Source organism: Gracilinanus agilis, chromosome 1 (assembly GCF_016433145.1).
Source record: "Gracilinanus agilis isolate LMUSP501 chromosome 1, AgileGrace, whole genome shotgun sequence".
NCBI classification, from domain to species: Eukaryota; Metazoa; Chordata; class Mammalia; order Didelphimorphia; family Didelphidae; genus Gracilinanus; species Gracilinanus agilis.
In genome coordinates, this window is record NC_058130.1 from 766,841,421 (window position 1) to 766,864,078 (window position 22,658).

Here is a 22,658-nt window from a genome sequence, read left to right on the forward strand (position 1 = left end):
GCAGACAAGAACTAGTTGAGATGAGAAAGTAAGACAAGGAGTATTTTGCCCTGTGAGGAATGACTCCATAGATGAAATCTAGGTTTCCCCCACTATTAAGAGAATTCTTCCTTACCTCCTGCCCTACTACTCTAAGAACATAATTTCATTCAGATTCAGTATCAGGTTCTGCGTCCATACTCGTTTGCATGGTTGTCCTATTGGCCTAAAAAACTTCATATGCTCCAGAGAATACATAACTTGGCTACAGTTTCTTCATTTGGCAGGAGAATCTAGTCCAAGATCTCATTTTCATTGTGAACATTTTTTGAGATAGCAAAACGGCAGCTGTTCTAAATTCTGCTTTCAATCAATGAACTTCTCACTTGAATTTGATGAATTAACATAACTCACTTGTATTTCCATGTGGTCCAACTTCCCCTTCCCCATGGATGCTCCAGACTAAGAAGTACTTGCCTCTTCCAGAAGCCGCTGTTTGAGCTCTCGCTCCGTTTCCAGTTTCTGCTGTAAACTTCGGGCATTCATTTCCAGCATGGTGTGCTTCTTCTCCAAATCATTGAGCTGGACATGAGCAAGAAGATAGAGGTCACAAGTTAGAGGCAAATGACTATCTCCCTCCCACAAAGAGGATCAGCCAAACAAGGGACAGGGAGGAGATTTATCATAGGGAGCTGTCTGGGAAAAGAAGACGTTGAATGACTTGCCCGGGACCACAGAGCCCACACATCTGTGTTGGCGACAGAAAAATGAACTCAGGGCAATCTGAGCCCTGTCTCCCTATCTACTATACTATGATGTCTCAGAAAAGTCAGAAAATATACTTTTTTAAAAAAAGAAAAAAGACTGCCAAGTTCAGTAATAATGACAAGTCTCATAAATTTTTACAGAGAGCAGAAGAAAGAGCACTAGAGTGGGAGCGAGCAGGCCTGAATTCAAGTGCTGGCCCCAACATTTAACAGTGGGATGACTGTAAACAGATCCCATGATGTTTCTGAGCTCCCGCCTTTTTATCTATAAAGTGAATATTTGTCGTGAGGAAACTGCCTTATATACCTGCTGAAATGTAAACAAGTACTTTAAATCTGCTCACTATAATAAAATATTAAGGCAGCATGGCATAGTGGATGGTGCACTGGGCTCGGATGAAAGAAAATCTGTGGGAATCTCGGCAAGGCATTTAATATCCATTTGCTTTCAGCAGCTACTAATTAGGTTTTATCTATTGAATCACAGACAGGTGGTATGCTATGGTGGTAGTGGAAGGTCCTGATCCAGCCAGACTCACAGAGTCTTCATCCAGTCACAGATTAATGACTCTTCTCTAAAGCAAAGGGACATGTGAAATCTTACTTCTGTGGCCCGAGGACCTAAGAGATGGCTATTTTTTGTTCAAATAAAAAGAGCGTTAAGAACAGAGACTAGGAAAGGACAAATTGTTAACAAATTCCTCAAACTTAATTTAATAAAGGGGTTAAAGTTGTCTCTAAATTATCATGAACAAGTCCCATTTATAGTGTGTCAAGAAAAAGCTTGTTATAGTGTGTCAAGGCTCAATAGTGAAAGCCACAAGAGGGCAATTTAAAGCAAGAAATCTGAAGCATCTCCTCTCCCTCTTGTCTCAAATTTTTCCCAACCTTCCAATTTCCCAAATCATTCCAATTCTTCAGATTGTCCTGCTTCTTCTCACCACCCCACATATCCTTACTTGTCCCTCTGAGATGCCCTCAAGCCTGGACTCTCTGCCTCTCCTCCTTTTTATGGCCAGACTCCAGAAGAAGCTGTCTCCACCCATGGCTGCTCCTTCCTCTCCTCTTTCTCAAGGACTGGCTCAAAAGGGCAGCTTCTGGTCTCATCACATTCCTGAAACTGTTCACACTCAAGACACCAACAAGCTCTTTATCACTAAATCTAAGGACTTTTCTCAGTCTTCGGGGTCTCTCTTTAGCATACAACAATATTCTCCTATGGATTTTGAAGGTACTGCTCTCTCTTGTGTCATCTCCCACCTATATGAAAACCTTAGTACCCTGCGAGTAAATACCAAGGCCCCATTCTGGGCCTTCTTTGCTCTTTCCTGTTTCTGATATGGTGTTCTTAAAGAAGATAATCAAATTCATTCCAAATAGCATAACTGGTATTGTAATTAATTCACAGATCTATATATTCAGCCACAGGATCTCTCCTAAGCTCCTGGTTCACTTTATCAAATGAAAATTTCAAGAAGGATATATATTGGCATCTCAAACTCAAAACCAAATCTCCTGATACCATCCAATAAACTGGAATTATAGGGACTCCTCACAGGCCAAATCCCACCCACTCTACTATGCATGGAGCTTTAATTTGATCTACTTCCAATCAAACTTGAGGTGTTTGTTTGTTTGTTTGTTTGTTTTTAAATAACCCTTACCTTCTGTCTTGAAATCAGTACTAAGTATTGAGTCTAAGGCAAAACAGCTGTAAGGACTAGGCTATTGGAGGTTAAGTGTCTTGCTCAGAGTCATAGATAGAAAGTGTCTAAGGCTCGATTTTGAACTCAGGACTTCCTTTCTCCAGGTCAGGCACTCTATCCATTGAACCACATAGCTGTCCCTCAAATCTGAGTTATTTAGGCCTTTCATGAGCAAACCAAGGACCCCAACCCTTGGGAGTTCACCGTGATGGTCCCATATTTAGTGCAGCTGCCTGATTGGCCCATCCCAATGCAAGGAAAATTGTAGAGGAGATTTTAGTGGGTGCCACCACACCAGGTCTTTGAAGATGCTGCCTGTCAACTAGACCAACCTTATCTGAGAGACTCTCAGCTTTCAGCTTCTGCTCCTTCAGGGCCTGCTGGAGGGCTAAGATCTCGGCTTTGTGTTCCTTCACGGCCAGCTCCACCACCTGACGGGATTCTGTGATACGCTGATCAGCTCTTACTCTATCCCAAAAACAAAACAAAGTCAGCATTTCCATCCTTGCTTTAGGACCAAGGAAGAAAAGAAATCATCTGACTGTTCTCCGAGAAGTAAGAAAGGCTCAGTGAAAGGTAAAAACTGTGGACTTGCCCAGGTCCTCATATTATCATCCCTGTAGCCAGACTCCTATGATTTGAAGGCTCCATCCTTTCCCTTATAAGCCCTGGCTCTGCTAGAAGGCCTAATGCCAAATGTCCTTGGCAAGATGAAGATCTGTTGCAGGATGTAGGTATGTTTAGACCAAGGACAAGAAGCCTCAGTGGCTTGTCTGGAGGAAAGGTTAGACTGTTCTACTTGACTCTAGGAGGCGGATGCAGGAGCAATGGGCAGGGGTTAGAAAGGAGCCATTTCAGGCTGGAAGTCACAAAACAAAGGAAGCTAGGGCATGGGCTGCCTCTAGAGGTCTTCAGGTAGAGGCTGAGAGACTACTTCTTTTTTTTTTTTTTTTTTTTTTACCCTTGTACTTCGGTGTATTGTCTATAGGTGGAAGATTGGTAAGGGTGGGCAATGGGGGTCAAGTGACTTGCCCAGGGTCACACAGCTGGGAAGTGGCTGAGGCCGGGTTTGAACCTAGGACCTCCTGTCTCTAGGCCTGACTCTCACTCCACTGAGCTACCCAGCTGCCCCCGCTGAGAGACTACTTCTTAAGGAGGTAATGGTGAGGACTATGGACTAGATGGTCTCTAGGATCCTTTCCAACTGTCAGATCTGGGATTCTATGATGTGTGTGTGATCTAGGTTTGAATCTTGCTGTTCCTTGTATGACTTTGGGCCAGTGACCTAGCCACTTCTCTGGAAAGATGTGGGTGGGAGGCCATGGATTGGACTGTCTCTAGATCGATGCTTCTGTAATTCCATCAACCACAGTTACCATAGGATAGAATTCACCTTAGACCTAAAGGAAGAAGAGGCTTATAAGTTCCATTTCTAGACTTCTGTTGACACAGGCTAAAGGAGAAAAGATATTTTAGTCTTCAACTATAATAAATAGGACCTACTGGATTAGAAATGAAAGGGTCAATTTGTCAATATGTATTTGCTGAATATACAAGATGCTCACAGGACCATCTTAAGAATAGTTGGAAAATTTTCTTCTATCTAAAGGTTAGGGAATTAAAGAAAAAGCTATAAGAAGGGGCTAATTCAAGAGTTTGAATGAAACTCTGATGGATACCCTGAAAGCTCCATCACCTAATTTGCTAAAGTGGAAAAACAGGGGAAAAAAATCAAGAAAGAACTCTTTCAAAATTAGTTCTCAAAATAATCCCAAGCTTCTAAGAATCACAGGATTTAAGGGATGATTAAATTGTGTGGGGTCTGTTCAACCCAACTTTTGAATTTAAAGATGAAGAATCTGAGAGCCTCCAGAGAAACTAAGTGACTTCTCTAGGGCCACACTAAAGCATTAACAATTGGAATATGAATCCAGTTCTCCCTAACTCCAGTATTCTCTTGACCATCTGACACAGTATTACATGTATCCCATATCTATGTTTCCTGGTTATAGATCTGAAGCCCTTATACTCAAAACAAACAAGACACAAAAGTCCATGAGAGAGCCAGACCCCAAAATCTTCCATGACTAAGTTGAAAGAGCCATGAAGATAATTCTGAAAAAATGCAGGTCTGCAGAATGTCTGAGTCAATTTCATTAGAAGGATGCAAAGGCAAGAAGGAACTCAGACTTGGCAGACCATTTAGGTAGGCACTCTGATTTGAGGACAATAAAAAGTAGGATTTCTCTATTTGAAACACTCCACTTAAAATGTAAGTTTTTTTTTTAATTTAGCTCCGATCTTTCATGGTTAAAATAAATTGGGCATGTTCCTCAAAACAGGTAGGATGATGCTACAAAAAGACCAAATGTGGAGCCAAAGGCCTGGGTTTGAATTCTACATCTGCCCCTCCCTCTGTGTATGTATTTGGACATGCTCTTGTCCCTGTGTGAGCCTCAGTTACAAGCCACACTTGTAAAATGAGGGAATTGAACTAGAATGATTATAAGATTCTTTCCCATTCTATATCTTTGATCCACATGTCAGTTCACAACTATAATTTTCCATAACAAAATCTTGGAATTGTCCTGCCTGGCGTAAAAGAGAATTATCATTAGACAAGGATTAGAATAAACAAAAATTTACATATTTGCTACTTGGAAACAATGACTTCTTCTCTTTCTTCTGCTCCTCAGGTTTCTGTCTCTCTCTTTCTTTTATATTGAAAGAACACTTCCACAAAGAACTTCAACAACATTTTACAAAATAAAACCACACCTGCTCTGCTTCTCAGTATCCAACATTCTCTGTAACTCTCGGACCCGACACTCAAACTGGGACTTCTCATCACCAAGAACACTCCGCCAGGCCTCCCACTGACGTTCCTTCTCCAGAAGTTCATCATTCAGGGCTTCTAAATCCATCACTTGCTCTTCTAGCATTGTGCAAGTGGTTTTCAAGGCTTCCATTGTCTGAAAAGATGAATATGATTAAATTTCTAATATCAGTTGAGAATTCTTTAAAATACTACTGAATCATTTCTGTTTCACAAATGTCCAAATTGTGTATTAACTAACATTTGTGTCTTGGGTAGCACCCAGTGCAAATGTTTTACACGAAATAAATGCTGTGGGCTTTTTTTTTTCTTTTGCTAGCAAGAGAACTAAAGTCTAGTGTTTCCATCGCTGCCAGCCAACTTGAGGGAAGTATAGAATAACAATAAGCTGATATGTATATGGAACAGTTTGAGGTTTGCAAACGGCCTTAAATACATTATTTCACCTGATTTCCCCCAAAACTGAGTACAGTGCTGCTGCCAATATTCTTTGAATTTTACAGAAGGAAATGGAAGGCAACGAAGCAAAGTGACTTCTCTATGGTCCCAGAATTTGTAAATGATGAAGGCAAGATTCCCAGCCAGGTCTCTCTTTATGCTCAAGTCAGTACTCTTTGCAGGACCATCTTACTTTGGTTCCCTTATGGGCCATAATTATGATTTTATACTGACCTGAGCATATATAATTAAAGCCAAGGTGATGAGACCAACAGTTAGAAGAAAATGGTTTAATATGAGTAATCTGATGGAAGAGGAGCCTACAACGACCCTTAAGAGGTGCTAAGATTTTGTAATCTTTCAAAAGCAAAATCTAACCAAAATGTAAATATTCTTAAATTATGAATCCTTAATACTAGACTAGGAAAAGAATATGTTGGTGGGAAGATAGTCTGTTCATGTGTCCTCCCTCCACATGGACTACTCCCTGCCTCTCATGCTGGATGGCAAAGAGGATGTTTTGGAAATGTTTACTTGTTTCTGGCTGGTAAGCTGCATCTCCCTCTCAGTAATCTCCCGACGAAGATGGTCCACCTCACTGCGCAGCTGGACCAGCTCATCAGTGGCACCCGAAGCCTCATCTAGCTGTTTGGACAAATAGAAGTTCTGGTTGTTCAGCTCAGCATTGTCCTCAGTTAGCTGGTTCAGCTGCTCTTCCAAGTCTGTAATCACCTAGGAGAGTCAAGAATAGGGCTCAAAGACAAAAATATCATTCTCAAATGAGTGTTCTCTTCCTGGAGTCACAGGGTTTTAAGGTAGCTGACAGATAAGCCCCAGCCTGGGCCCCAACTCCCAAGCACATTTGTTCTGTGCCTCAGTAGCAGCCCCAAGGAATACATTTCAGGAATCCCCCCAGATCCCAGCATGTGTGCTGGGGGCACAAAGTTCCCCATGCATCTGCTACATAGGCCCAAAGCAAAGGAACCAAAAATAGCAGCAGAGAAGAAAGTGGACTGGACTTAGAGCTAGACACCCAGCTTCCGACATCCAACTCCAACCTTTTCTAGCAGACAGCTCACTTCTCCCAGAGCCACAGCTTCATCTCTTACAAAATGGAGATAAAAAACTTCTACCTATAACACTGGGTTGCTGCAAGGATCGAAGGGGAAAGTACCACATAAAAGGCAGCTCTTATTATCAATCAAAAGCATATTGATTAAGTGTCTACAATGAGCCGGGCACAGTGCCAGGTGCAGCAGAGACAAGAGTTAGAAATGAACCAAAATGGACTCTGCTCTCAAGGACCTTATATCCTATGGAGGGAAGCATATACTGTATACACATAAATACAAAATGATGGGCTGGAGGGTAAGAGTAGCAGTGGGAGCAGGAAAGTCTTCACTAGAAGATGCAATCAAAAAACAAGGAGAAATAACAATTACAACTAGCAATATATAGGGCTTTAGGGTTTCCAAAGTGTTTTGCATGTGTTATCTCATTTGATCTTCACAATAACCTGCTAATTATTACTTCCATATCACAGAAATGGAAATTGAGAATAAAGAAAAGATGAAGTGGTTCGTCTAGGGTCACACAGCAAGTAAAAGTCTGAGGCATGATTTGAATTCACATCTTCCTGGGACCCAATCCAGCACTTTATACACTTTGCTATCTGTCAAAGAGACAGATCAAACAGAAATTGTATTTCAGGCATGGAGGAGAGTCTGTGCAAACACACAGCTAAACAAGATCTGTAAATTGTTCAGAGGATTATACAAATATAAACTACCATTTTAATGGCTGCGGGAGATGTAGGAGCAAATGAAATTTATGGACACTGCACTAATAGTATGAGTTTTTATTTTGTAAGGAAAAATAAAGACATAATGGCATTGCAAGCAGCTAAAAAAGCTGCAATTTGAAGTATAGAGGGTGGAGACAAGATGGCAGTCAGAGGAAGAAGTACAGCAAATTTCCCCCAAAAGATTTCTCAAAACAGACCTAGAAAAATACATCAAACCAAAAAACAGAAAAGCCATGAAAAAATCCAAGTGAGTCATTTGTCCAGCCCAGGTCAGCATGGGGAACCAGAGATGTTTATGGACATAATCTGGCCTGCAATGCCCAGATACTGTTTCCAAGAGCAAGAGGGGATTTCAGATCCAAATCAGCACACAACCTTGTGCAGCTGCCAGGCAGCAGCTTTGTCACCCTCTACCAAGTACTCAGGTGCAAATCTAGGATGGAATGAGGAAGGGATTTGCATCTAGGAGATAGGGATGGTCATCAGTCTTAGAAAGGAGTTCAGAAGCAAGTTTCAGAAATATGGCAGAATTGAGTCTCAATTCCAGTTTCTGTCCCTTAATGAGTCCTGAAAGGGAATAACCAGGAAGAGACCCAAAGAGGGACACCCATAGTTCTATCACTGAACCAGTAAAGCTTTCCAGTTGGCTGACAAGAGATGAGTCCAGTGGCTATCTACTGTTTTTTAGACCCAGACTCACGTCAGAAACTTACAAAGCTCAGACCAGGGGCAACAATCAACTCTACTCTTGATCAGATCTCTAGAGAAGCACTGAAAGCTTTCAGGTCCCCAGCCTGTCCATGAGATCCTGAAATAATGCAATATTCAGCAACCCAAGAAACTAGCAACAGGACCAGCCTTCCCTCTGAAAGTACATGGAATCTAGTCCTAACATACATAGGGTCAGAAGTCAGAAAATAAGAGGGGAGAATGAGAAAAAAAAATTCCACTATAAAAAGCTATTGTGGTGACAAGAATGCTCAGGATGCAAATCCAAAAAAAAAAGAGAATGACTCCAAAATATCTCCAAGTAAAGCCTCAAAGAAAAACACATCTCAAGGAACAAGTTCAAAAAGAATTCCTGGAAGAAATGAAGCAAGAGTTAAACAATGTATTTAATCAATAAATCAAGAGCACTAAATGAAAAACAAAAGGAAATGAAATGAAAACTATGAAAAAATGTAAAAGGAAATTAACAGCTTGGCACAAGAGGTACAAAACCTTGCCCAAGGAAAAAACTCCCTAAAAACTAGAATTGACCATATAGAAGTCAACGAGTCCATTAAACAAGAAATGCTCAAAGTCAAAACAATTGGGGGAGGGGGGAGAGGGATATAAGTTATCTTAAAGCAAAAACAACTAGCCTGGAAAACAGATTATGGAGGGAAAAAAATTAAAAACCAGTGGACTAACTAAATCCATAAGCAAAAAAAAAAAAGTCTTTGTAATTAGATTAAGAAATCTTAAAAGGAAAATCCCCCAGACCTCTTAGAACCAAGGAAGAAAGCAGAAATAAAGAATCCCATCAGTCATATCCTGAAAGAAATCCTAATATGAAAACCCCCAGAAACATTACAACTAAAATCCAGAGTTTCCAGGTAAAATTTTTTAAATAATGCAAGCAGTCAGAAAGAATTACTGGGAAGTCGTAGTCAGAATCATAGATAATTTAGCAGCTACCACCACCATATAGGAGGGGGGCAGCTGGGTGGCTCAGTGGATTGAGAGCCAGGCCTAGAGACGGGAGGTCCTAGGTTCAAGTCCGGCCTCGGACACTTCCAGCTGTGTGACCTTGGGCAAGTCACTTGACCCCTATTGCCCACCCTTACCACTCCTGGGCCAAGGACGGTCCCTAGCCCGGATGAAAAAGGAGGAGGGTTGGGCGTGGGGCTAGCAACCCCACCCTGTAAAAACTACATCTGCTAAAGAAACTGCAACCTAAAGTAGGGGCAGCTGGGCTAGCTCAGTGGATTGAAAGCCAGGCCTAGAGACGAAAGGTCCTAGGTTCAAATCTGGGCTCAGACACTTCCCAGCTGGGTGACCCTGAGCGACTGCGTGACCCATTGCCTACTGGTTGTGGCCCTATGCTCCTAGAATGGAGTCCCAGGATAAAAAAAAAAAAAAAAAAAAAAAAAAAAAAAAACCATATAGGAGCAGAAACCTTGGACTATGACATCCCAGAAGGCAAAGGAAAGAGGCTTACAGCTAAGAATAACTTACTTAAAACAACTGAGTAGAATCCTTCAGAGGATAAAATAGATTTTAATCTTAATATAGTCCCAGCTTTAGCACAGTGCCTGACTTAATAAGTATTGATTAATGAAAGAGCAGACATCCAAGCATTCCTGATGAAAAAACCAGCGCTACGTAGAAACTCTGAAGTTCAAAACAAGAGTTAAAAATAACATACAAAAGGCAAACCTGAGTGAAAAATTACAAACTACAAAGGTAAATTACTTGTAATATCAGAAGATGATACACGTGTCCCTTCTGAACCCTATCATCATCAGGGATCTCATAAGAAAGAAGGTCTGGAGGTGGTTCTATCTTGATGATTTGAAAAGATTGGGAAGAGGAATACATTGGAGAGTATGGGAGTGGGGAAAGGAGCAAGATTAGAGAAAATTCACTCACCTAATTGAGGTATGCAAGTAGAAGCCTATGCAAACAAGGAGGAGAAGGTGGGGGGACACTTAAACTTAACTCTTATCCAAACTGGTCAGAGGAGGGAAGAACAGATAACATGGTTAGGTACAGAAATCTATTTCACTTAACAGGAAAATAGGAGGAAAAATGAAAAGGGAGAGTTAGAAGAACAGTAAATTAAGGGAGGAATTAGTCCTAAACAAAATAAACTCTATGGTTGTAAAAAAAATTAATAGTTCTTTAGAGGTGGCAAAGAATAGAAATCTGAGGGCTGCCAATCAAGGAGAGAGAGGAAAAATAAGTTATGGCATAGAAATGTATACTATTTTACTATAAGAAATGATGAAGAGGGGAGTGCCTTCAAAGAAACGTAAAGGAGACCTGTATAAATGAAATGTGGAGCAAAGTAAATAGAACCAGGAGAAAAATTTATACAATAATAACAACATTGTAAAATCACCTCTAAAAGGCTTAGTAACTCTGATCAACATTAAGTACAAACCATAATTCCAGAGCACTACTGATAAAACATGTTACTTCCCTCATGAGGGAGAGGTGAGGGTGTCTGTGGACAGAAAATTCCCCTTTCTTATTAGGAAAAATATATGTGCATTGTTTTTAAATTTTAGACATGGCCAATGTGGACATTTGTTTTGCTTGATTATAAATATTTATAGCAAAAGTATAGTTTTTCTTTCATTTTTAATGGGAAAAGGAGAGGGAGGAGAGGGTAGATTTTTGCTTACTGGAAAGAATAAAATTTAATTAAAAAAATTTAAAACACTAAAATTTCCATACAGCAATTTTTAAGTAGTCACAATTTGAGATTACTGTGTACTCATTAACCAAGAGAAGACAATATTTCCAGGACCTAAGAATTCTCCAGTATAGGATCTCCCAACAACAACATAGATCTTAATTCATCTATAACCCTAAGATTTAGAGAGCTGTCCGAGGCTCAGAAAAGGTAAAAGGTGTCTAGAAAAGGTCAGAGGCTGGGTTTGAACTTTTCTCAGTTCCAAGTCCAGCAACCTACCCAACCACATGATGCCTCAAAACAAGATTAAGATATTTATACAAAAAAAGATTGACCAGTTAACACTCAAACAGCAGAGAAGTGCTTGTATTTTAGTAATATCACCAGCCATCAATTGCTTTTATTCTATAAAAAAGAAAAAAAGGAAAGGGAATCAAAGAATGAACCTGTAAATGAAGTTTGACTACAAATCCTAAATGGTTTTTGACAATGAAATTGCAGATCCGAAAATTAGAAGTAAACTATAAGGAATCATAATATTTTGTGAAGGTTTCTTCAGATAAGTGGCCAAGTGATTCTCATTTCACGTCACTGGGCTTTCCCCCTTGGGGGCTGTTCAGTACCAATTCTCATCTCAAACACTTTAATTTTCAAGAATTTGGGCATTTACTGGCAATTGATGGACAAAAGGTCAAAAAGTAACATTTTTTAATTTAGTTTTTAAATTATTTGGATTTAATGAAGTGAAATAATCAATAAATTGTTGGCATTGTTCCAAATTACCTCTAATTCTTTATTGTTAGATGACTGGTTTTTAAATCTCAGACACAATTATGAGAGATTAGTTTAAGTAAATGAGAATAAGTCTGAGACAGAAGACACCGGTTTACTTTGTTTTTCAATTTGGCTATAAAGGTTTTGTTAATTGAAAAGTATAACCTTTTAAATGTAATTAAATAGGCCAATAAATTCTTTTTAAGTGTCAAACATCAAGCTAATGGGTAATTCATTTGTTTTAAGTATGAAGAAGCCATACGTACAAGGGCACATAAGCTTTATGTAGTGGAGTTCTTTGGAAGAAAGACCAAATTCCCCTTTCTTATTAGGAAAAATAGACATATATTCTATATTTTTGAGTCATTACTCCTCAAAGATAGATTAGGCTTTTATTAAACATTTGTTATGTGCCACATACTGATCTAAAACTCCCTCCTACTGTCTCCAATTTGAGAGGCCCCAGAAAGATAAATAACAATGCTGGTCATTTAAATGTAATAAGTATTCATAATGTTTTTCAAATTGATTAGTAAATGTCTCCAGCTAACTTTTGTCTCCATGGCTCCCTGGGACTCAAAGCCACCCCATAAATACATTACACAAACGCAAAGTAAGTGGCCCACTAAATATGCTGTAAACCAGGGATTTTTTCCTGTGCAAAGGCCCATTAACTTGGCATTTTAAAATATTTTGCTAACTATTTCAATATAACAGGTTTCTGTTATTATCTTACATATTTTATTTTACACATAGAAAATGTGTGTAAGTTTCACCAGACTACCAAAAAGATTAAGAAGCCCTGCTCTAAACCACAGATCAGAAAATTTGGGCTCTAACTCTATTTCTGCCAAAAGCTCTCTGGAAGACCTGGGTTAGACAAGTCACTGAACTTCCTTAGACTTGGCTTCTCCATTTGTTGAATGGAGACATTAAGTGACTTGACCAGAGGCACACATCTCATAAATGTCCTCTGCTGATTCCAAATCTAGCAACCTCTCTGCATTTTATCTGCTACCAGCCTGGTTTTTCATTTTTCTAAATCCTATTTTAGCCTTCATTAAAATGCATGATGGAAAAGCAGTGAAAGGCAGCAAAGGACATAACATTCAATAATTTGCAAGCACACATTAAAAGGCAATTAATTTTCCCAGATTGTAGAGAACTAAATTCTAGGAAATCCCAACAAATACCCAAGAGCACCTGATGTCTAAATACTATGGCTTCCTTCTCATCCCTTAGCTTCAACTTGTCTTATTTGTAAAGCAGTAATAAAGGTTATTGAGAGGAAATACTTTGCACTTAATGTGCTCTACATTTATCTAGAGACAAATGTTGGCTCATGGAAACCAAGTTAGCCTCTCCAATTCACTAATGGCTGCCACGTATGACGAAGCATACTAAAATGAGAAAAACTGAAATAGCACTCCAGAGCCTTCTGCAACTTGAGTGCCTTTCCTTGAGCTGATCTCCAGTTTACCTTGGGTACATCTTATTGATCCATATTTGTGAGAATGTTGTTTCCTTAATATTGTGAGCTCCTTGAGGGCAGGGACCTTGTTTGACTTTCTCTGTTTGAAACCCAGCACATGCTTAATAAATGCTTGCTACTCAAATTACATTCATCAAATTCCATTCTTCCCAAACCTAGTCTCTGCTGCCCAATCAGCTAAAAAGCACTCTGCTTCTGGCCTAATTTCTACTTCCAGTGTGTGATCAATCCAAATCTGATGACAGTCCCTAGTTTACACTTACCTGGAGAATTATCTGTTTGTCACAAGATTCTGTTCAAAGATTTAAAGCACTCTAATTCAGTCAGGTTTTCTGATGTATTTTTCTAAGTTATAATCTATTGAATCTCTACAATTTATGATGTTTCTTTGATTTGGGGAGCGGAGGGCTCAAGAATTAAGCTACACATATCACAGACATTAATGAACTGATTTGAGAATGTTATTCAGTAGTGTGCTTCCAGTGTTCATCATCTTTTCATTTTGGATCCTTTAATCAGTGGATAGAGCCCCAGGCCTGGAAACTAGAGGTCCTAAATTCCAATCTGACACTTCCTAGCTGTGTGACTCTGGGCAAGTCACTTAAGCCCAATTGCCTAGCCCTTGCCACTATTCTATTTTGAAAATGATTCTTAGTATCAGTTCTGAGACAGAAGATAGTTAAGGCTTTAAAAAAATGACAAAAGAAATATACTTACAATGCATGAAAATCTTAAGACTTTTTTTTAACAAAATAGCTAGCAAGGAATTTTGTTAAGACTACTTTCTTCTAATAAGCAAACATAATCTAAGAAAATCTTGTAGTTTAGTCTCTTTTGTCATTAGGTGCTCAATTTTGTGGGCAGATAATAAAAGCAGGTCAGGTAAAATGGCATGATGACTGACAATTCCTGAGGTTGAAAGCATGATGAAAAATATTTGGGTGAAGATCAAAGAAGTCAAAAACAGAAGCAACATCATTATTTGAGAAACAAAGTAGTTATTAATTTATGGTATAGCCTTAATTTTGCTTTTGTCCTCCAAAAGACAGACGAACCAACAAAGGGAAATTCTACTTTGAATCAGATTTTCATTAACCAGGAAGACTCAGCTACTGGAGAGAAAATGATGGAAACCTTGGGAAGTAAATGCTTCATCTTGGAATTTGGCCAGAGGAGAGGAAAGACAGGGATAGTCTGACATCTCGCCCAGTTTTTCAAAGGGTTCAGAGGAAGTATACATAGAGCTCACAAATCAAAATTCTACAAGGAAAGTCAGGCCAGGCGCAATGGGAACTCCTTAAGAATAAAATTTTGAATTTATTTAGCTAAACCTTTATTAAATTCCTACCATAGCCAGGAAAGGGCAGCTAGGTAGTACAGTGGATAGTGCAGGGTCTGGAGTCAGGAAGACTCCTCTTCCTGACTTCAAATCTGGCTTTAGATACTAACTAGCTATTTGACCCTGGATGAGTCACTTTATTCTGTTTGCCTCAGTTTCCTCATCTGCCAAATGAGCTGGAGAAGAAATTGCAAACTACTCTAGTACCTTTGACAAGAAAACTCCAAATGGGAGAATCAGATATGACTGAAAACAACTCAACAACAATATACTTAAATTAAGAAGGGTACTGTGCTAAGTGCTCAGAATACAATGACAAAAATAGAAAAGTCTCTGTCCTCTTAGAACTTACATCCAGCTGTGGGGTACATGTATATAGATAAGATGAATACAAAACAATACAATTTTAAGAGAGAGAGCATTAAAAAGTAGCATAGTCTCATTAAGAAAACAGCCACCAATGTGGAAGCTGAGACAGCTGAGGAAAACAAAGAACAAGAAAGAAGGTAGGGAAAAGAGGAGGAACAGAGAAGCGGTGGGGCTGCTATTCAGGACAGACCAAAGCCAGCTAAGCCAACTGACTGGCAGTTCTCCATTCCACAGCTGGCATTCTAGCTTTGTTTTGGGAAAAGCTGAGAGAAAAAACAAACTATAGAAGTTTATCATCTAATATAAAATCTATTGTGTTCTACTTTGCATAATGGAATATTTTGTTTGTTGGTGAAGTTCCCAGTTAAAATGACATTTATTATTTTTTAAATGTACACTCCTCAATAAAAAGTAACAATTCTCAGTTTTGTTTTGAGACCCTAATGCCAACAGAGTACCTTGTAGGAGAACAGTGAACACTTAAAGAGGACTAAATGAATTGGATTAGATGCTAATGTAGTTACTATCTAGTTCAGCAGAATGTGAGCTCTTTGAAGGCAGAGGTTGTTTTCAGCACTGTCTCTTCTCCAGCACATACCATAATGCCTGGCACAGAAGAACGCTCTATAAATGCCTCCTGAATGAAGCTAAATTGAATTGACCACAGAGATAATTAATACTTACTTTGTTTCTTGTCTGTGACAAAGAGAATGATCTTTTAGTTGATAAGGGCAGGGGGGAAATGGCTAATGAGAAGTGAATGACCCAGAGTAAGAAGGCAGATAACAAGAAAGCAGTCAGATACGCTTACTGGGTCTGAGTCACAGACCCAGATGAAGGGAACCTGAAAGAAGTGGCAGATATGACTACAGAGCCACAATCAGAGAAAAAAAAAAGATCATGGAGCACAGGATTAGAAAAGGCCAAATGTCCCAGTTTTCAAATACCAGAAGAACAAGGAATCTACAACTTGACTTTGATTACCCCTGGCACAATGCTAAAACTTTAGCCCCAAGAGCTGGTGAGTGATCATCTAGAAAAGGAAGGAGAACTGGGAAGAGTCACCATAAGGAACAAGGCACAGGAGAAAAGCACATAAACAAGGAACGTGTTATACATAGTTAACCAAAACCACTCACGGAAAAGATGACTTGAAACAGGGCAAAGGGCCGGACCTACAGAACAGGCATTAATTACTTAATATCTACTTGGAAGAAGATTCCAGAGAAATATGCTTGGCCCTGGATGTTTAGCAGTTTCATCAGTGACTTGGATTGCAGGTGACCCAGGCGGCATGCTTCTCCGCAGGTGACCCAGAAGCTAACTGAATGATGGTCAGATCCCAAAAGCCCTTGACAAGTTAGAACGATGGACCAAATACAAGAAGATGAAATTGAAATGGGATCAGTGTAAAGTACTACCCTTGGATGCTAGGGTTCAACTTCACATAAGACAATATGAGGAAAGTGTGATTACACAGCAATTTATCTGAAAAGATATGGGAGGGGGCATGAATAGCATACCTGACAGCATCGTAGAGCAGCCAAGAAACCTCCTGCCACCCTTGCGGCTGCATTGGCAGTGAAAACATCCAGAAATAAAACTGGGCTGCCCTTGTCAGACCCCACCTAGAAAACTGTGTTCACTTCTGGGCAGGATCTTTTAGGAAAGACAATGAGACAAGCCGTACAGCATCCAGCCCGAGGCAATCAGGATGGTGAAAAACCCTGACTTGATCCCATGTAAGGATCAGTTGAAGGAATTAAAGATGTTGAGGCTGGAGAAAAGAGGCTTGAGGTGGACACGAGAGTATCTGAAGTATTTGAAGGGATGTCAAGTGGAAGTGAGATCGGGCTTGTTGTGCTTGGCCCCAAGAGGCTGAGCCAGGAGCACTGGGGGCCTGAGATGAGGAAAGACTATTTCAAAATGGAATGGGCTATCTCAGAAGGCAGTAGGCCTTGCTCATTAGGGTCAGTAGGTACAGACTAGAAGAGCTCTAGTTGGGTAAACTGGACAAAGAATTCTTTCCCATGTGGGTCGGCCTAGATGACTGAGATCCTTCTTGGCCCTGAAGCTGAGGCTTCATAACTGATCATTAACATGATTTAAAGCTCCCTAAAGTGTTTCTCCCTGATGCCTCCTGCTGGCAAGGGCAGGCCTGAGTGTAGGTGCTTAAAGGTTAGGCAGGTAAAGGTCTGGCTCCTACCAAGCTGCAATAGCTTCAAGTATAGATGAAGCAATAGACTGTAAGCTTGCTGTCCAAGAAACAACCAAGCTAAGCTGGGATCCTCAGCAAGTTGGTTGCAAGGCCATGATGCTTTCTACAATCGTGACTTCTAAAAATCATCCAAGTTGCAAAGGGGCGAAATACTCCTACACAGAGAAGTGTCCAGCCCAACTAAATCACCACTCGGCAAAGTGTGCTGTCTAAAATCTTCCCTTCAATATAGGAGGCTGGCAGTGGTTCCTCTTATGCCTCTTCAGAGTCTGATCATCATCAAAGTTTTTAGCACAGTTACAAGAGAAACCAAGTATAGAACATAAATCCCCCTCTTGCCAACCCCCAAAACAAATGTCCAGAATTTTAGGATTCCTGTTGCCGTTTCAAAACTGATTTGCAAATGTTGTGGTTCTGACGAATTTAAGTTAGTTCGTCAGAGAAGGTAATGGATGATGATAAAACACAAAGGGCTAAAAGGCTAATCAACTCCCTATTTCCTGCTTTAAAACACCTGTGTAAGGGTTATTCATTTTTCATCTTAGAGTTGACAGATTAATACACAACGAATTCTGTCATATGTTTGCCTACCAACTCCCTTCTGAAACAGTTCTAGGCAGTCTTGGATGCCAACCTAAATAAAATCTTTTTTTAAAAATCTTAGTTTAAGTTTTAAAATCTCATTTCTAAGTTTTCTGAATGCTGCCAGCTGGACTTTTTCTGTTAGATTCAATAATTATTTAGCTCCTAGTAATTATGAGAAGGAAGCATTTATTTAGCATCTACTATGTGCAAGACATTGTCCTAAGCTCTTTACAAATATTATTTCATTTGACTGTCAAAACAACCCTGGGAAATGGGAGCTTATAACTCACATTTTTTAGAGTTTGAGGAAACTGAGGCAGAAAAAAAATTATGTGACTGGCCCATGGTCACAAAGTTAGTAAATGCCTGAGGGAAGATTTGAACTTGTGTCTTCTTGATTCAAGGCCCAGCACTCTGTGCATTGTGCCACCAGCTAGCTATATCTGGGAAGGACAAATGGCAAGGACAATACCCATGAAAAAAATTCTAGATATTCTTAGAAGGCCTAAATATTTTTAAAGGTACATGTGGTATCTTTAAAGGGTCTATTGCACTTAGGAAAGCATAATGCACTTTGTTAATGGGGGTCACTTTCCACAACAAACGCTTCCTAGAAGCTGAAGAACATTATTCTACAACAGTGATCATAAGGCCAAGTATCTTAAAAGTCTTCATTCACTTTTAAGTTTTAAAAAGCTTTTGGGGAGCAGATGGCTGGCTCAGTGGATAGAGAACCAGGCCTGGAAATGGGAAGTCCTGGGTTTAAATCTGGCCTCAGATACTTCCTAGCCAAGTGATCCTGAGCAAATCATTTAACCCTCATTGCCTAGCCCTTACCACTCCTCTGCTTTGAAGCCAATACTTTGTAATGATTCTAAGACAGATTTGTTAGCTCACATTTCCACAGAGCTTTGAGACAATGATTCTGAGAATATTCTTTGCCCCACATTACAGATAAAGTACCCTGAGGAGTCTTCAAGAAGTTCAGGGCATATGCCCATGATTACACATTCATAAATTATTTAAGACAATTCCAGAAAGATCTCACTAGCATTTGGGGGGAAGAATTTTAACTAGATGAATTAAATCTCTCTTAACTATTTGTTGTTAAGAACAAAATATTACTATGTCCTAGAAAAAAGACAAATTCTCAAGAAAAGTCTAAAAAGTTGAACCAGCTAACCAACCTACACCTTTAAAATACATCTCATTTTAAGATATATAAAAATACAACAAATACATTGGCTCAATGTTTAAGTGCCCATCTACAACATGTACATCTATTACAGAAAATGTGGAATTAAGAACACTAGATAGAGGAGAAGGCAGAGGAAGAGGGAATAGAATGAGAAGGAAATTGCTGGGAAAGAAACTGATAATAAGGAAATGGGAGGACAGAAACAGCAATGTATAAAACTCTCTATAACTGATGGGCAAACACAAGTGGAAGCCCCCCAAAAAAACAGGATGCAAGGATTTCTTATCCCCAAAGAGTAATTCTGCTGCTACACAATTTGCTGGGGAAAGAAATGTTACTCTGAAAAAGATGCTTCAACATCTACGAGACCCTAAAATATTTGGCAGGGAAAGAAAACAGAGGGCTGGGTAGTGAGAACATGAAGATGTAAATAAGTAGGTAATCAAGCTGATCTATGGTCAAAACAGAGTAGGGGGCCACAAGTGAATTGAGCCAGACAGTCTTTACTTCTAGAAGGGAATATACATTTAGCACTTTTTTGTAAGAAAGTCTGAAATAAGAAATTGTCATTTCTGAAATCTCCCCAGTTATGTAACTAATATAAAGAAAGTATGTCTGCTGAAGGAATTGTGTGATAAAAATCAGTGACTGTTGAATTCTCATATGAATCACTCATTGACACTAAAAAGCTAAAGGAAATGATCCGCTAATTCAGAAGTCACATATGGCTGCTCCAAGCAAAAAGTTAAAATGGCAAGGTTTAAATGAGAGAGGTCCAATTGCTATTCCCTCTAGGAAAAGAAGCTGCTTAGCTTGACCAGCCAGAGAGGCCTATTCTTGTATCTACATAGGAGCTCTGCCTCAGAGCCAAGTCTGAGCAGTTGGATTTCTCTTTCCCATTTTAAGAGGAAAAAACTTTAACCTTTCATCTTTTGCTGTGGCTATTATCCTGTTCTTATTAGCTGTATTGAAAAAAAAGATGATTATATTTTGAGCCTAACAAATTATCCTCCTCCAAAAACATAAAGAATGGCTAGTCATTTTTCAGATTGACAAGAGATCTCAAAAACTAAACTTTCTATAAGGCTTTAAAATTCCAGTCCATTTAATTTAAATTGCACTAACTCCTTTAGGCCAAACATCCATATGATAAATGAAAAGCAGAAAGGAGTGGACTCATTATTTACTTTTTCATTCTTAATTTTTGATGTATTTTAATGATCTTTATTTAATACTCACGGTGCAGCTATTACGAAGGGCTTCAAATTTACGCTGGATTTCATCTCTATGTGCCTAAAAGGTAAGAAGTTAATCATCAATTTTTTCATACATTAGAATAGGATCTAATAGTCGCTATTGGTCAAACACACTGAAGAACAAGTTACCTAGTATGTAAGTAGGTTGGGAAAGCAGAGGTTGCACATCTCTAATGGCAAAGAATCAACTAGCACAAGCCAAATGACTTTAAAAAATCAATTCACGGGTACACATTTTGCTGCATTAGCAACATGATATAATTTAGAACATATAATCTCTGTATTTAATTTTTACATGCTGACCAGAAAATTATCAATAGAAAAGTGCCAAAATTTACTTTTTACTTTACTAGACTTGTTTGGTTTTTTAAAATAGAAATTCCTACCCTCTCCCTGGATCAATCCCCTTGAGCCCACTGCCTCCCAAACACAGGTACAATGTTAGTCTTGCTGTTCCAAAACTCTGCTTCTCAGCCTGATAAGAAAAGCTGCTGTCTTGTGCTGCTTTTGTCATTCAGGCACTAGTCATGTATCCTTTGGAAAATCTATGCTGCTTGTTATTTTCTAGCCTTCTAAATCAAGTCTGCTAACAGGGGGAAGAACATTAGATTAGGGGACAGAAAACCTGGATTCTAATTCTGCTCCTGCCACAAAAGGCCCAAGCAAGATGATAAATTCACCACAGATTTACAAAGAACCTACAAAATCAAAAGCAAACCAGTCCTTCCCCTGAAACAGATTACAATCTCCTAATAGGGCTACAATATGACATAATTAAGTTCAATGAAAGATAAATGGAGGAGGCAAGAGCACACTAACAACTATAGACAACAGGAAAGGCTTCTTGGAGGGGTGGCACCTAAGCTGAATTTGAACCACTTCACCTGCTTCCTTTTTCCTCATCTGTAAAATGAAGAGTTGAATCAGATGATTCCCCCCACCCTCCCACCCCCTGGCTCTTTAAGATCTCAAATTGTATAAATCTATACTTGCTTCTTTATATTAAGCTTTAAATATCCTTTATACAAAAATTGCCCAGTTTATCAGTGAGCTACTATTAACAAATTTGTTTTTGATTTTAAAAAACAAAACTTTTTTTACCCTTACCTTTCATCTTAGAATCAATACTAAATATTGGTTCCAAAGCAGAATAGTGTTAAGGACTAAGCAATGGGTGTTAAGTGACTTGCCCAGAGTCATACAGCTAGGAAATGTTTGAAACCACATTTGAACCTGAGACCTCCCATCTCCAGGTCTGGCTCTCAATCCACTGAGACACCCAGCTGCCCTTCCAACTTGTTTGTTTTAACCATCCTATTAGAATTCAGGTGCCTAATAATATTGATCTTTTTCTATTGACACTAACTACAAGACTGTTTAGGCATACCTGGTCAACCAATACTATTTCTAATTGAATAGTAATGATAGAACTGACATTTCATCACCAGGATTACAATTACATAATCTTTAATGGACAGTTTCTTGACTATGAAGTACTAATACAAGAATGTATTATAGATTCCTTGTCTGATCTCTGACATACTAACCACTTATTATTTACTAAGCGCCCATAATAAAGAATACCCAGCATACTCTGCCTTCATGAAGCTCATACCCTAAAAAACCAAAGACAGGAACCCAAACATGCTCTGCGGACTCACAGAAATACAAAGGAAGTTATTCATTCATTAAAGAATATGGGCTGAGCATTTTTTGTGCAAGGTCCTCTATAAGCTGCTGTGAGGGAAAAAAAAAAAAAGGCTTACCATCTGGTAGTTTGGAGGAAACTGAATAAACACATAACAAGCAACACAAAAGCATAATCTGTGTCATCAGGGAAGCAGCTGATGGCTCAATGGATAAAATCAAGATGACCTGAGTTCAAATTTAGCCTCACTCTTAGTAGCTGTGGGACCCTTGGCAAGTCACTTCACCTGTCTGCCTCATTTCCCTCCTTTGTAAAATGGGGAAAATAAAAGCACCTACCTCTCTGGATGATGGTGAGGATCAAATGAAATCATATTTGTAAAGTGTTTTGCAAACCTTAAAGCCCTATATAAATGCTAGCTATTATTATTACTACAAAGATCAAAAGGAATTTAAAAGAAAAAAGTACAGGCATATCTCACCTTATCACATTTCACTTTATTGCACTTTGCAAGTAGTTGTGTTTTTTAATAAATTAAAGGTTCCTGGCAACTCTGTGTCAAGCAAGTCTATTGTGTATGTGTTCACTTCATGTCTGTGTCACATTTCAGTAATTCTCACAACATTTCAAACTTTTTCACTGTTACAGTATCTGTTATGGTGATTTTTAATCAGTTTTTTATGTGACTATTGGAATTGTTTTGGGGGTCACAAACTGCACCCAGCTAAGGTGATCAACTAAATCAACAAATGTGTGAGTCCTGACTACTCTCCTATCTGGCTGGTTCGTTCTCTCTCTCTCTCTCTCTCTCTCTCTCTCTCTCTCTCTCTCTCTCTCTCTCTCTCT

The 22,658-nt window shown here is 39.1% G+C and overlaps 1 protein-coding gene across 2 annotated transcripts in view; it reads right to left on the reverse strand.

The window, feature by feature from the left end:
• CIT (citron rho-interacting serine/threonine kinase) overlaps positions 1 to 22,658 on the reverse strand; it is a 161,247-nt gene that overhangs the window by 31,607 nt on the left and 106,982 nt on the right. For both annotated transcript variants that reach the window (XM_044658832.1, XM_044658831.1), the window contains 5 exons: positions 20,148 to 20,201; positions 6,261 to 6,458; positions 5,231 to 5,424; positions 2,785 to 2,920; positions 457 to 561 (listed from right to left, as the gene is read on the reverse strand). In XM_044658832.1, the coding sequence (XP_044514767.1) occupies positions 457 to 561; positions 2,785 to 2,920; positions 5,231 to 5,424; positions 6,261 to 6,458; positions 20,148 to 20,201 (687 nt within the window). The remainder of the gene's footprint in view (positions 1 to 456; positions 562 to 2,784; positions 2,921 to 5,230; positions 5,425 to 6,260; positions 6,459 to 20,147; positions 20,202 to 22,658) is intronic.